Here is a 13,443-nt window from a genome sequence, read left to right on the forward strand (position 1 = left end):
TTACTCATTAATATATTACCTAAATTCTTGGGGAAAACAAACCTCAATCATTTTATTTGATGATGAAAACTGCCTTGAAATTATCCTGTGATAAACTTTAATAAGCAGCACGTGTAGCTACTATTAAGTATTAAATTGTTTTATCTATCTACTTCAAAGGAATAAATATACTTTTTTTGAAATGGCCTAGAATAAAACGAAAGAATGGTATAGCTTTAAAAATAAGCAAACTGAACCAGTGAAGCGAACTGAACGTTGCGAGCGTCATAAAAACAACAAATAATGAATGAATTGAAACGAATTGAACTTACATACACTTCGAATTAAACTCCAGAACAAGTTAAATATGAATGTCAAGGTTTATTTTTAACCGACTTCCCAAAAAGGAGGAGGTTCTCAATTCAGCCGGTATGTTTTTTTTTATACTAATATTTAAAAATATGTTCAAAACAAATGATCACAAGATTACATCCCAAAAATTCCAATACTTGTACCAACCCAAAAATGACTTAAGAAAAACCTGTTGCATGTACCTACTTGTGACGTTAGAAATATAAAAGTGAAATAAAGTAGCTCCTTATCTTGGTCTCCCAGAGGCACAATAACTGGTCACAAGTTATGCACCAATGCAATCTTAAACCTCAACACTTTATACTCGTGTGAACTCAGATAGCACTTAGTGGGAACCAAACATTTGCTCCACAAAATTCTACTAGGTATTATTCCTTTGAGAAACTCGAAATCACGGTGGTTATAAAAGATTTAGTTGGGAAATAGGTTTTTCATTTTTTTTTGTATTAATAGTCTATGACAATAACTTCGAAGCTTTTAATAGGTAAAGCAGTTTTTTTCCTGCTTTATCCATATTTGGATGGTTCATTGTGCCCTTAAGATTTCAAAAAATAAACAAGTTCAATAATGGTACTGTAATCAAGGATAATACTACGAAAAAAGTTCAAATTTAATTTAATGTTGTCAATAACTAATGTAGCTATTATATTGTTAATTTGCAATTAAGATTTAATGATAATCAATTTTATTTTTTACCCTATAAACTTTCAACAATAAGTCGTAAAATAGTTATTGCCTAGGTATGTATGCGACGTGCCACACATTTGAACTCGTAATGTTTCCCGGGGGATTATGATAATCCGCTCCGTGTGACGCTAAGTAGGCCGCTCAGGTTACTGCCAATTACGATCATTAGCTTGATTAATTCGAAATTAATCGCCCTCCTTGAGACCCCATTGAGTATTTGTACCGGATTAATATTTTTAACAGGGTTTTTTATTGTTGAAAGGTCTCTCAAAAGATTTTAAAAGAATTTTAACGTAACAATAAAGTGGAAATAGAGACTAGAATTATTGTATAGTTCCCGGCACGTAACTTGGCAAGAATCGTGAGATGAAAACAAGTCCTATTTTTTTCAAGCAGACATAATCGCCACTAAAGGATGTCAGTAACCATAGAATAATGCACAAGCAATAACAGGGACCAGTTTTTTGTAAAATTTAGTGCACTATGTGCGAGCTCAAACTTATTAAAGGTCCCAAATCCTTGCCAAGTTATATGCCGGCTACTATAAATACGTGAACGTTAACATAATATTTGCTTCTATCATGTTAAACGGCAATGTTTTTCTACCCATACCAACACATATTTGAGGTAGAATTCTGACACAGCTGTCAAAAGTTCTATTTGATGGTCAGTCATTCAAAAACAGACGAATATCACATAACCACAGCCAATTTTCCATTTAACTACCTAGTAACAGCCTACCTACCGAAAATAATTAATTATTTACTCAATTCAGTACAAAGTACCCAATTGTCAAATTTCCGACAAAATAATGGTTTTATAACTGTACAAAGGTATTCTAAAATTAATTAGTGCCGTTTGTAACAATGGGCTGGCTAGAGTACGGATAAACAGTCACAAAGTGCTTGACCTTATTTTGGACGTTTTAAATGGATTATAACTATTAAATTGATCCTTTTGTATCAAACTTTCATTTGAAATAAATTTAACTGCTTCCGTTTGTTGTTTCATCAGCTTCCTGGTTAAACTAATCTCCACACTAGGATAAAAAGTAGCCTTTGTTACTCAGATGTATAGGCTATATTATTGTCATTAATTTCGTCAAAACACTTTCATCCGTTCCCGTGTAAAGAAGTAATAAACATGCATACACATAATATATTTATAACATTTTTACTTTACTTACTAAATAATAAACCACCACATTAAAATTTCTTATAAATTACTATTTATATTTATAGAAAAATGTTTTCCGATAGCTACAAAACGTTCCAAATTGCATGGGTGTGCACAGTGGGTATCACTGACACAGTCGTGGACACAACTTCTTTTTGTATAAAACGACAGACAAAATAACAGACCATCTACATTAAGTACGATAAATCTATATATATAAATGAAACCCGCTTTCCGTTGTCACGACATAACATGAAAACTTCTTGACCGATTTGGCTGAAAATTAGAGGGGAGGTAACTTAGACCCAGAAGAAGGATTTTTGTGACCATCCGGGGACGCGGACGACTACGGAATGCGGGTGAAACCGCGGGCGAAAGCTTTATTAAGCCTTTATTGCCAACATAAATGTGTACAATAAATGTGTACAATTCACTATTAAGTTTTAGCATGCAACTAGATGTATTTACATTGTAAGTATTTATTTCCTAATCCTATTACTATTCTTAATTTCTCCTTTCTGGTTTGGTGTCAGCGTGTCCTTGTGACACATAGGCCTCCTCCAGCTCTTTCCATTTTACTCTTGTGTAAGTTAATCTATGCCATAGTGTACCTGCATTCTTTCTTATGTCATCAGACCAACGTTTTCTTTGCCTTCCTCGTTTCCTTTTTGTTTGAAATCTAGGATTCCATTCGGTAATATCTTTTGTCCATTTATTCCTACTCTCTCTCATCATGTGGCCTGCCCATCTCCACTTAAGTTTTTTAGTTTTGACTACAACATCTTCTAGTCTCGTGATTTGTCTTAGATCTATAGCTCTCTTTCTGTCCTTTATGGTGTAGCCCAGCATACTCCTCTCCATAGCTCTCTGGCACGTGGTCAGTTTTTGGTTTTGTTTCTGTGTGTTGGCCCAGGTCTGGCAACCATAAGTGAGGATGGGTAATATGCATGTGTTGTATACTTTCCTTTTCATTGCAGTAGTATATTGTTTACTTTTTAGCACTTCCTTGAGAGACCAGAACCGTTTCCAGGCATTGGCTACCCGCCTTTCTATTTCTGCATCCATATGGTTGTTGAAAGCAATAAGTTGGCCGAGATATATATAGGAATTTACATATTCTATTTCTTCCTGATCTATAAAGATACTTCTTTGTGATCTATTTGTTATTATTTTAGTTTTTGTTTTGTTCATTATTAGGCCCACCTTTTTGCTCTCATTTGCCAAATCTTGGAGCATGTTGTTAAGGCACTCTGCATTATCTGATATAAGTATAATATCGTCCGCGAATCTCAAATGATTCAAACGTGTTCCATTTATGTTAATCCCTAAGTTATCCCATTCCATCTTCCTGATGACTTCTTCCAACACGGCGGAGAAAAGTTTTGGAGAGAGTGGATCTCCCTGCCTCACTCCTCTGTGTATGGAGAATATTTCTCCTTCTGTTTCCAATTTTATTCGTGCTTTGCTGTTTGCATATACATTTTTTATTAACCTTATATATTTGCTTTCTATTCCTTGGTTTTTCAGGGCTTCCCAAATGAAATGATGTTCTAGGCAGTCGAATGCTTTCATATAGTCCACAAACGCCATGTATACCGGATAATTATATTCCTGACATTTTTCAATAAGCTGATTTACAACATGTATATGGTCTATAGTTGCAAACCCCGATCGAAATCCAGCTTGTTCTCTTGGCTGTTGTTCATCTAGTTTCGTAGTGATGCGTTTTAGTATTATTTTCGAGAACACCTTGTATAAGTTTGACATGAGACTTATTGGCCGATAATTTCCCATGTCCAATCTGTCTCCTTTCTTGTAGATGAGTATTATAGAGCTTAATGTCCATTGCGAAGGTATATATTCCGTATTTAGGATAAGATTAAACAAGTTGGTTAGTTTTGGTGTTGTTTCTGACAATGTTGCTTTCATCATCTCATTAGTTATATGATCAGGTCCGGGTGCTTTATCATTTTTCTGAGTTTCAATCGCATGTTGGACTTCTCTTTCGAGAATCGGAGGGATGTCTTCCGTTTCATCAACGAGGTTTACGTTGAATTTTAAGGTGTTTCTGGTGGAGTATAGTTCTCGGTAATAGTCTGTCGCTATCTTTAAAATTGGCTGTCTTCTTGTTTCTTCCTTGTTGTTTTTGTTTTTTAGTTTTGGGACCCATGACGTCACTTCTCTTAATTCTTTGAGTGCTTTATTAATACCCCCAGTTTTGGTTATGTGATTTTGGATGCATTTGATTCTTTTATTCAACTTGTCTTGTTTTAAATTGCGACCTATTTCTTTGCTCAGTTCAGTAATTTCCGTTAATGTTGCTTTACTTTTCCTGTTTATAAGTAGTTCTTTTCTTTTTTGAATGAGATCCTTGGTTTTAGAGCTTAGTGTACATTCGTTTATCTTTGTCTTGGTTGTTTTTCTGTAGTACATATTGTTTATTTCTCTGTTGTAAATTTCTTGTGTTTTATCTTTTCCTTTGGGTGTCGTGATGTTTTGAGGCGTTATATCGGCTGTCCACTCATTTTTCCTATGATGGAAGTGTTTCCTTTGTTTCTTTTGTTGTTTGTCAGATAATATAGCTCTGACCATGCGATGGTTACTATTGAAGTTAAAGTTATTTATTACGCTAGTGTCTTTAAAGGAATCGGGTCGATTACTGGTTATGAAGTCTATTTCGTTACGGTAGGTCCCATCGGGCGACATCCAGGTCCACTTCCTGGCATGTCTTTTCTTGTAAACGCTATTTAGTATGGTTAAATTATTTTCCAGGGCCATATTCACGAGTCTTTTCCCGTTCTTGCTTCTTTTACCTATGCCGTAGTTTCCCACTACTGAGTCTTCACCATGTTGCCGTTTGCCTATTTTACCATTGAAGTCTCCCATGACAATAATATTCTTATGGGCAGTCTCTAGTGTGGTTGAAAGTTGGTAGTAGAATTCATCTTTTACTGTTTCGTCTGCTGCTTCTGTTGGCGCATATATTTGGACTATAGTCCACTGGTTTCTGTAGCCTTGTAATTGTATGTTTAGTACTGCTATTCTTTCAGATATGCCTCTAAATTCTGAGATTTGTTTCTTTAGATGTTTTTTCACCATAAATCCAACTCCATATTGGCCCTTTGTTTCCCCGATGTAGTACAGGATGTAGTCGTTATGTTCTTCAATATGATTTCCTATTCGTCTCACTTCGCTAATACCAAGAATATCCCATTTGATTTCACTCAAAGCTATTTCTAGTTCGGAGAGTTTTTCTGCTGTCCTTAATGAAAGTGCGTTTAGGGTGGCTATATAGATATTATTTGGTTTTTCTTTGGATACTTTATTTACTTTATTTGCTGGAGGGTAGTGGTCTTCTTTCCCCACGGTGACCAACCGGCTTGGGGTGTATTTTTCAGTTTGTGTATATGTAGTTTTGGTATTTGTTATTTTAGCTTGGTTCCGGGTGCCGGTGGTCATTATTGGTTTTTTGGGATCTCTGTCAGTGAGGCAGATCGGTTTCGTTCCACGTAGTTAAGTATGTTGGGTTTTAGGATTTCTTTTCCCTTAGCAGGTGTACTAGCTGGTTTGCTTGACAGGTTGCTTTTTAAGTCTATTTTCTTCTGAGATGTTGAATTAGGTGAGTCGTGTTCTTCTCTTTTCCTTTTGTCTCTGTTTACTGCCATTGATCCTTTTATTATTATTTTGTCATGTCTTAAAAAGGCTATATTTCCTTTCTTTCTTTCCTCTTCCACTTGTACCTGTAGTTGCTTCCGCTTTTCCAATATTTCCTTTGAGTAGTCTTCTTTTACATATACACCTGGTGGCAGCTTTGACTTGTTTTTCAAAATCAAGTGTTTTTTCCATAGAGATGTGATGGAAAGTACGATAGGGCGGTTCTTGACATTTTTATCCTTACCAATTCTATAAATATTGCTAATTTCCTGGCTATTTAGATGGGTGCCTGATTCTTGAATTATATCTTTGACATGGTCTACAAGTTCCGCTTCTGATTTTTCGATTTCTGTAATGCCAAAAAATACTAAGTTGCAGGGCGAAAGTTAGTTACTTATAAATAAACAACTCACAAAAATGTTTCCAACAGTTACAAAATTGTCACAATGAAATGGCCCCAGGGGTTGGACGTTCCAAACTGCATGGGGGTGCACAGTGGGTATCAGTGACACAGTTGCGGACACAACGGCCTTTTGTCGGACAAAACGACAGCCGATTCGATCCCCGACATAACAATTGCTTGTCATTTTTTATGGTGGATAAAATGTGTTTGAGTTTTTAGCTTCTGTGTTGTGTTGATTTTTGGTACTTTATGTATATTCTATGGCTATGTGAAATGGGTCTTCGAATGAGACTTTATCTTTTTACATAAACTCTATTTACTTGTTCAGCCTTATTTTTATGGAATTTATTTTACATATTTGAGTAGCTTTAAATGGCAAAAAAAAAACTATTATTTTAAATCTATTTACGAACTTAATAATGAACTATGTTTCTAGTTAGAATAGCTCATAACGTTTAAGTTTATCTATTTATTTGATAAGTCGTTTTAATGTTGGGCACGCTAAGCAGACGCAAGGAGTATTGTATTGTACACAGTTTTTATAACTAGCCGTTTTCCTGCGGTTTTACAAATATTTAAAAATCACAACATTAGAGTAGAGGGAGGGATTTTCAACGTGTCAATTTATGAAGATAACAGACACGGAAAACTTCTGCTATTCTCTTCATAATTTATATTGTCCTAATTGTATAACAAAAATACGTTAAAATAAACATCTTAACGTCTTGAGATTGATGTCCGAGCAGTTAATAATAAATGTTATTTCTTCGTGTTTTCATTCTTTTTCTTTTCCCGGAATTTTTATCTTTCATTTTCCTGTTTTTATCTTTAAATACATGTGATTTTTTGCGAAACAATATTATTTTGTAATCAAAAGTTATTATTTACCTGAAACTAACTAGAGATGGTGGTATAAGTTCCATAGAGATAAATAGACGTAATAATATTTTGCATGAATTAATATTTAGTAGAACTATATTCCCCTTCAAATACCACTAGCAATTCATTACAGATTGATTAACAAATTATCGATAGATTACGGTACTGCGAATCGGGATTAGCCTATTAATACAAAACAATTATAATAGCTAATGACAAATTAACATCCTGTTTGTCAAGTATAATGAACTAAGTTATCCTGTATGAATAATACAAGATAATCATGTATAAATTATATATGCTACATACAAACATATTAAAGGAGTTATATCGTTCATTGAAGGTGTCTACGCTGATGCTACGAGCTACGTCGTAGCCACGTAATCTCGTAGCTGCTACGACGTAGCTTAGGATTGAGCTGACGATTTACTAAAATCTTTGCCTGTGTCGATATAGTACATGCTCTGAGTTGGTCGTAAATACTTTACTGTATAGGATTATGTTTGTTACACATAAATATTAGATTGTTCTCTGCTAGTTATCAAATATCGAGGCTCGAAAATAAATTATTGGTACAGTTCAACTTGAATGTATTATCATAATGGTTTATCGCAAATAGATCAGTTGACGTAAACAGAGACTTTTGCTATGAGTCTTCGTTTTCTAGTTAGGTATATATTTTTTTAGTAGTTCAAAAATTACTTAGCAAATAAACAAAAAACTCCATTTTGAACCTAATGGCATTGCATTAACGTCTATTTTCCTTTACAGATTGGGAACTTGAAGCACTACTTCCTACTGTCACATCCACACGTCAGTAAGAGATCACCGAACGCCAGTCTCAGCCATTTCCACACTTTAAAAAATGACCCACAGGTAAATATATAAATATATCTTAAAAAATATAAATATATTTAAAACGTCATGCTTAATTCTTCGAAATAATGTGGTAGTCAGTATCATACGTCATCAAACGTTATAATAATATTGTTCAGCAGTTTTCAATAGTCCAACCTGTTAAGACTATTCCAATTATGACCTTTTTTTCTCTACTAAAAAGATCGTGTTTCTTTTACTTTAGAAGAAATTAATCACTCAAAGATTAATTACATCAAAATATTCCCACTTATCTGTAACTAAAAAACATCGAAAAAAAAGAGATTAAAACCAAATAAGATAATTAATATTTACACAACTTTTCTAGGTCAAAGGTACTTTATCTGAGGGCTGAAAATGTAATTAAAAAAGTTAATTAATGGCTCAGCAAAAAATACCAGACATAGGTTATTTACATCACTTGTTTAAGTTCAAGTTTAAGTTTCGGGCTAATTATCAAGATAGTAATAGGCTCATGTTTAATAAATTGATTAAGATATAAGCGTGTGTATGAGCATGGAAAAATTTAATTCTTTCGATAGGGAGTTTCATAAAATTACCAATATAAAAAAAAAGAAAGAAGATATGTAATTTGTGAGAACATTTATTTGTCATGGTAATGCAATTTTAAGGTAAGCTGAAATAGGCACAAAATGATATAATACGGTGTATGTAAATAACAAAGGGAAACCAAAATTCACTATCGTTTCACAAACTCAACACTCCGCCAAATTGTCTTACACTGAAACTGTAGCCCCAGTAAGCCCCACTCTGTTTACGAGGTCAATCAATACACGCTAATTTGATTGACATCGGTCCACCATCAAATTATTCATTGGGATAATCCTTAAAGTTACAGCCTCCAATATCATGACTTGTACCGTTTTGAATAATTGATTCTATGCCATGGAAAACAAAATGACTGGCGGAGGTGCAATAACGGAAAGTACCGCGCCAAAATGCGGGTGTGCGGGGGATGAGGAACGTTACAGCTTTCGACCTCAAATCGTCACGTCAAGCCAAATCAAAATTGCTACAAGTGCCACGTAAAAATAATTTTTATGGTAGACGCACCGCTTCGTTCATGATACCTACTATACTCAACCAGATTCCAGTTGACTTTAGAGACTCACTGAACAATAAAAGTATTAAACGTAAACTAAAAGATTATTTAATTGACCTTATCAATACATAATTGTAATGAGCGCGTTGATCCAATCACTGGCCATGGCATGCTAAGACAGACCTTAGAGGTCTAATTGCATGCCTAGTTTAAGGTAAATGTGTAGTTTTATGTGAAAGAAACAAATAAAAAAAAAAAAAAAACCTTACACGCCTTCTTTGGACTCAATTATTTTTTGTAATAATAAATATCGTTGACAGATATCCCAAAGAATTCATTAGTTTTCTCGTAACTGATCGTTTTGGTCGTGCCCACCGAATTTGACCTAGAAGAAGGCGCCTGACCTACCTGCATTGTGGCATCTCCGCTCATCTTTCATTACTCTGTGTTCTAAACTAGATCCTAGTTGGTTAATCTTCTAATTTGAATGGGCTTTAGTCAACCATGAAGTTTTCTTGTTGACTGCTTGCCTAGAATAGAGTCTGGGCCGATGAAAAGATCACTTTGTCCATGTTTTAGGTACTTATCTATTTCTAGTAGACATAGTTTTGTTGATGCAAAGATCGATTGGACGTTCAACATACATTGAGTGATACTAACCTATTTGTGGATTGAGTAGGTGTTGTTACTTTCTAGTATCGATGTGTATGATAAGTCGTTTTAACAACAAATCGTTTTTTAAAAGATTAATAAGTGGTACCTTTATCATTTTACACCTATACCATTATGGTTATCGTTAATATTAGTATTTATACTGAACGTGTGTATTAACATTTTGTTGAATTAATATAAATAAGTTCAGAAGAAACACTACAACAGCAAAACAATAACCAATTCTCGCATAATACGCTTAAATTTCACGAGGAGCAAGTATTTGACCTCCGAAACACAATTAGTTAGTAACACCAATATCCTAAGTTAAGGCATAATAGGTATTATCAGTGTTGCCAACTTCACTAGTTCTAGACGTGGTTAATATGGCCCGTTTATGACTAAAACGTGACAACCCACATTTTGTAACGTAAGTAACGATCCTACATTAATGGTTTTGGATACTGTGGAAAAGTTTTATAGGTTTACTTATGTAGTTTTAATCGACAAGACATTAAATTTGTCTATAGAGCATGGGCGTTCGGTCTGTTTGACAACCCATATTTTCGTGTACATTAAAGGTTGATAAATAGAGTTACATGTGCCCACGCTTTATTTTAATGGAGCTGAGCATGCATTAAAATATATTACTGGACATATACCCCATAATAACGTGTTATTACACCATATTGCCCTCTTTTTAGGGTTCCGTAGCCAAAATGGCAAAAACGGAACCCTTATAGTTTCGTCATGTCCGTCTGTCCGTCTGTCCGTCTGTCCGTCTGTCACAGCCGATTTACTCGGAAACTATAAGTACTACAGTGATGAAATTTGATGGGAATATGTGTTGTATGAACCGCTACAAAAATATGACACTAAATAGTAAAAAAAAGAATTGGGGGTGGGGCCCCCCATACATGTAACTGAGGGATGAAATTTTTTTTTTCGATGTATATACCCGTGTGGGGTATCAATGGAAAGGTCTTTTAAAATGATATAAAGTTTTCTAAAAAACATTTTTCTTAAAGTGAACGGTTTTTGAGATATCAGCTCTCAAAGTCGTAAAAAGTATGTCCCCCCCCTCTATTTTTATAACTACGGGGTATAAAATTCTAAAAAAAATAGAGGTGATGCATGCTAATTAACTCTTTCAACGATTTTTGGTTTGATCAAAGTATCTCTTATAGTTTTTGAGATAGGTTGATTTAACTGTAATTTACGGAACCCTTCGTGCACGAGTCCGACTCGCACTTGTTTTTTATAATTACACATTAAAGAATCTATGTTTGTCTTCTTCGATTGACTTCAGACTTTTTTTTATCGTTACCCAAAACATGTTTTAAAAAATCATCGTCGCGGTGGCTTTGTGAGTAGAGAACGAGTATATGTATTAAAAAAAAATACTTTTATCAGTAGAAATAAAATGCCACTTTTAACATATACATAAATGGAAGTTTACTGCACAAGACTGTCTGCAAATGTCAGTTCTCAGATTTCAGCCGAGCTCTATTACTTAACATTGCCTAACACAAACATGACTAACTAAGTTTTATTTGATAGGTGAGATGGGTGATGCAGCAGAGGGAGCTACGGAGGTCCAAGAGGGACCATCAGTCGAGGCCGAGGCATGTCATGAGGCAGTCCAGCGCGCCTGCCTTCCCTGACCCGCTGTTCAAAGAGCAGTGGTATTTGGTAATCAGATCAAGTTATAAATCATTTAGTGGTTGAAATTAAACTTTAAATTTAATTTGTAGAATATACGCTTTATTTAATATTTTAAAATCAAGACAATAAAAATATTTAAATGTTATCATCATCGTTTACCACTTTTCCGTATCGCATTTTGGCCTTAAGTTTTGTTTGACGTATTTTAAACGCATTTCCAGCCATCTTCTTTAATGAAACCTGTTAAGGAATCTTCCATTACGAAAAGTAAAAAAATAGGTCATTCCACGTAAAATTGCGTCATTTCTGTTCTGGTCAAAATTTATTTTATTTTTGCAACTAAATGACACTGATTTGATCTTTCGCGTTAACATAATTGAGTTTTGAAATGTTTGCGTTGTTTTAGTCTGCAGAATTGTTTGTTCGAGTTTGGTTAGAATGTAAAAGTAGAATGACCCAATAACGTCATGTTGCTTAAGGTCAATTTTTAATCAAGGAGGTTGTTAGTTTGACCGGCTTTTGTGCGCGATTATCTTACGTTTGGCTGAACCGATTTTGATGAGTTTTGTCACCATAGTATTTGTCAGACTTAAGACAAGGCCGTGGGTTAGTGCTGAAGTCAGTTAGATTTTTTGTAAAAAGTACAGTGACTACAACGATATATTTATATATTATATTTAAAAAGTACAATGATATATTTGTTAAGTTAGCTTTTATGTATTGATTACTAAGTTCTTCAAACATAAAATATTTATTACATTTTAATAAATGTGAATGAGGACAATATAGACAATGTAAAGTAAAACGACAAAGATTTTTAATCGTTTAGGTTCTTCTGATAAAGTACTTCCCATTGTGTTTTTATGAGCGTCCGGCCCTTCATAACAATTAAAGGACGCATTAAAATGCAAAATGTTTTTTTCTCTATCTTTAAAAGAGAGTAGAATTAAAAATCTTGCGTAATTTTTGTTTTCTCTAATTATGTGGGTAATTCAATACGTGGTTACTTAATTTGTGTTATATTGTGATCGTAGAAAGTTTGTCTGAAATAACTAGCAAATGTGTAGCAATGGACATCATAATGATCATTAAAATCGAGTTTGTTGTAATTGTATTACTGTTTAATTAATGAAGAAGTTGGATCATATATTATTTTCAGTGAATTCATTTAATTCACAAAATACGTGATAACAGCAACAATATCAAGCAATTAGGCAACATATAAAAATAATGTAAAACTTAAAATTCAGACCAAGTACAAAATATTGCAGAACATTTCAGAGGCAGATGTTAAGCATAATTTAATAGTACGAGTGTACCGAGTCGCTGAACTTCAGCTGAATAAAGCGAGACGGTATCATTTGAACTTTGCGCTAAAATTCATCCGACAAAGAATAGTGGGGGAATTACTAATTCAGTAGTTTAGTCCCTAGATTGAGTATAAAGCGTACATCTTGCTGACGTAAAGCTACGTACAGACTGGGCGTTTACACTACGCGTATAATATTTGTTCAGTACCTAAACTGCTATAAATAATCTATACTGCTATATCGATATTAAGGCTGTTGACGTCGTTTATTTTTGTTTGAACGCGTTAATCTCAGGAACTTCTGGTCCGATTCGACAAATTATTTCAGTTTTAGATAGACCATTTATCGAGGAAAGCTATAGGATACTTTTTGTCCGGATACACAAGCAATTTCCCACAGGAAGCAGGTGAAGCCGCTGGCAAAAACCATATAAAGTTGATCACGCGTTCCGACTCTTGCCTATGTCTATGCGCATTACTGATGATGACGCGTACATCGAACGCGTAGTCTGTACCTAGCTTTAGGATATTACACGTGACCTTGATGTACTATTGTTTTATAAGGTCACTCGTAATGTTTCCTATTTTATTCGGGTACAGTTTTATTGTACAGGGGTTGACTGAAGTGAGAATGAATTTACTTGAATAAAATATTCCGAGGTGTTTCGTCGGGGTGATGAATTTAGTTTAGCTTTGGAAGAGCTTTTAATATGTTTTATTGGGGTATCT

At 34.4% G+C, this 13,443-nt stretch overlaps 1 protein-coding gene across 1 annotated transcript in view; it reads left to right on the top strand.

The window, feature by feature from the left end:
- The window catches only part of LOC124636758 (furin-like protease 2), a 40,605-nt gene that overhangs the window by 18,071 nt on the left and 9,091 nt on the right, over positions 1-13,443 (top strand). Inside the window, exons 2-3 of the mRNA XM_047172889.1 lie at positions 7,922-8,026; positions 11,301-11,432. Of these exons, the coding sequence (XP_047028845.1) occupies positions 7,922-8,026; positions 11,301-11,432 (237 nt within the window). The remainder of the gene's footprint in view (positions 1-7,921; positions 8,027-11,300; positions 11,433-13,443) is intronic.

Source organism: Helicoverpa zea, chromosome 15 (assembly GCF_022581195.2).
Source record: "Helicoverpa zea isolate HzStark_Cry1AcR chromosome 15, ilHelZeax1.1, whole genome shotgun sequence".
Classification (NCBI taxonomy): Eukaryota; Metazoa; Arthropoda; class Insecta; order Lepidoptera; family Noctuidae; genus Helicoverpa; species Helicoverpa zea.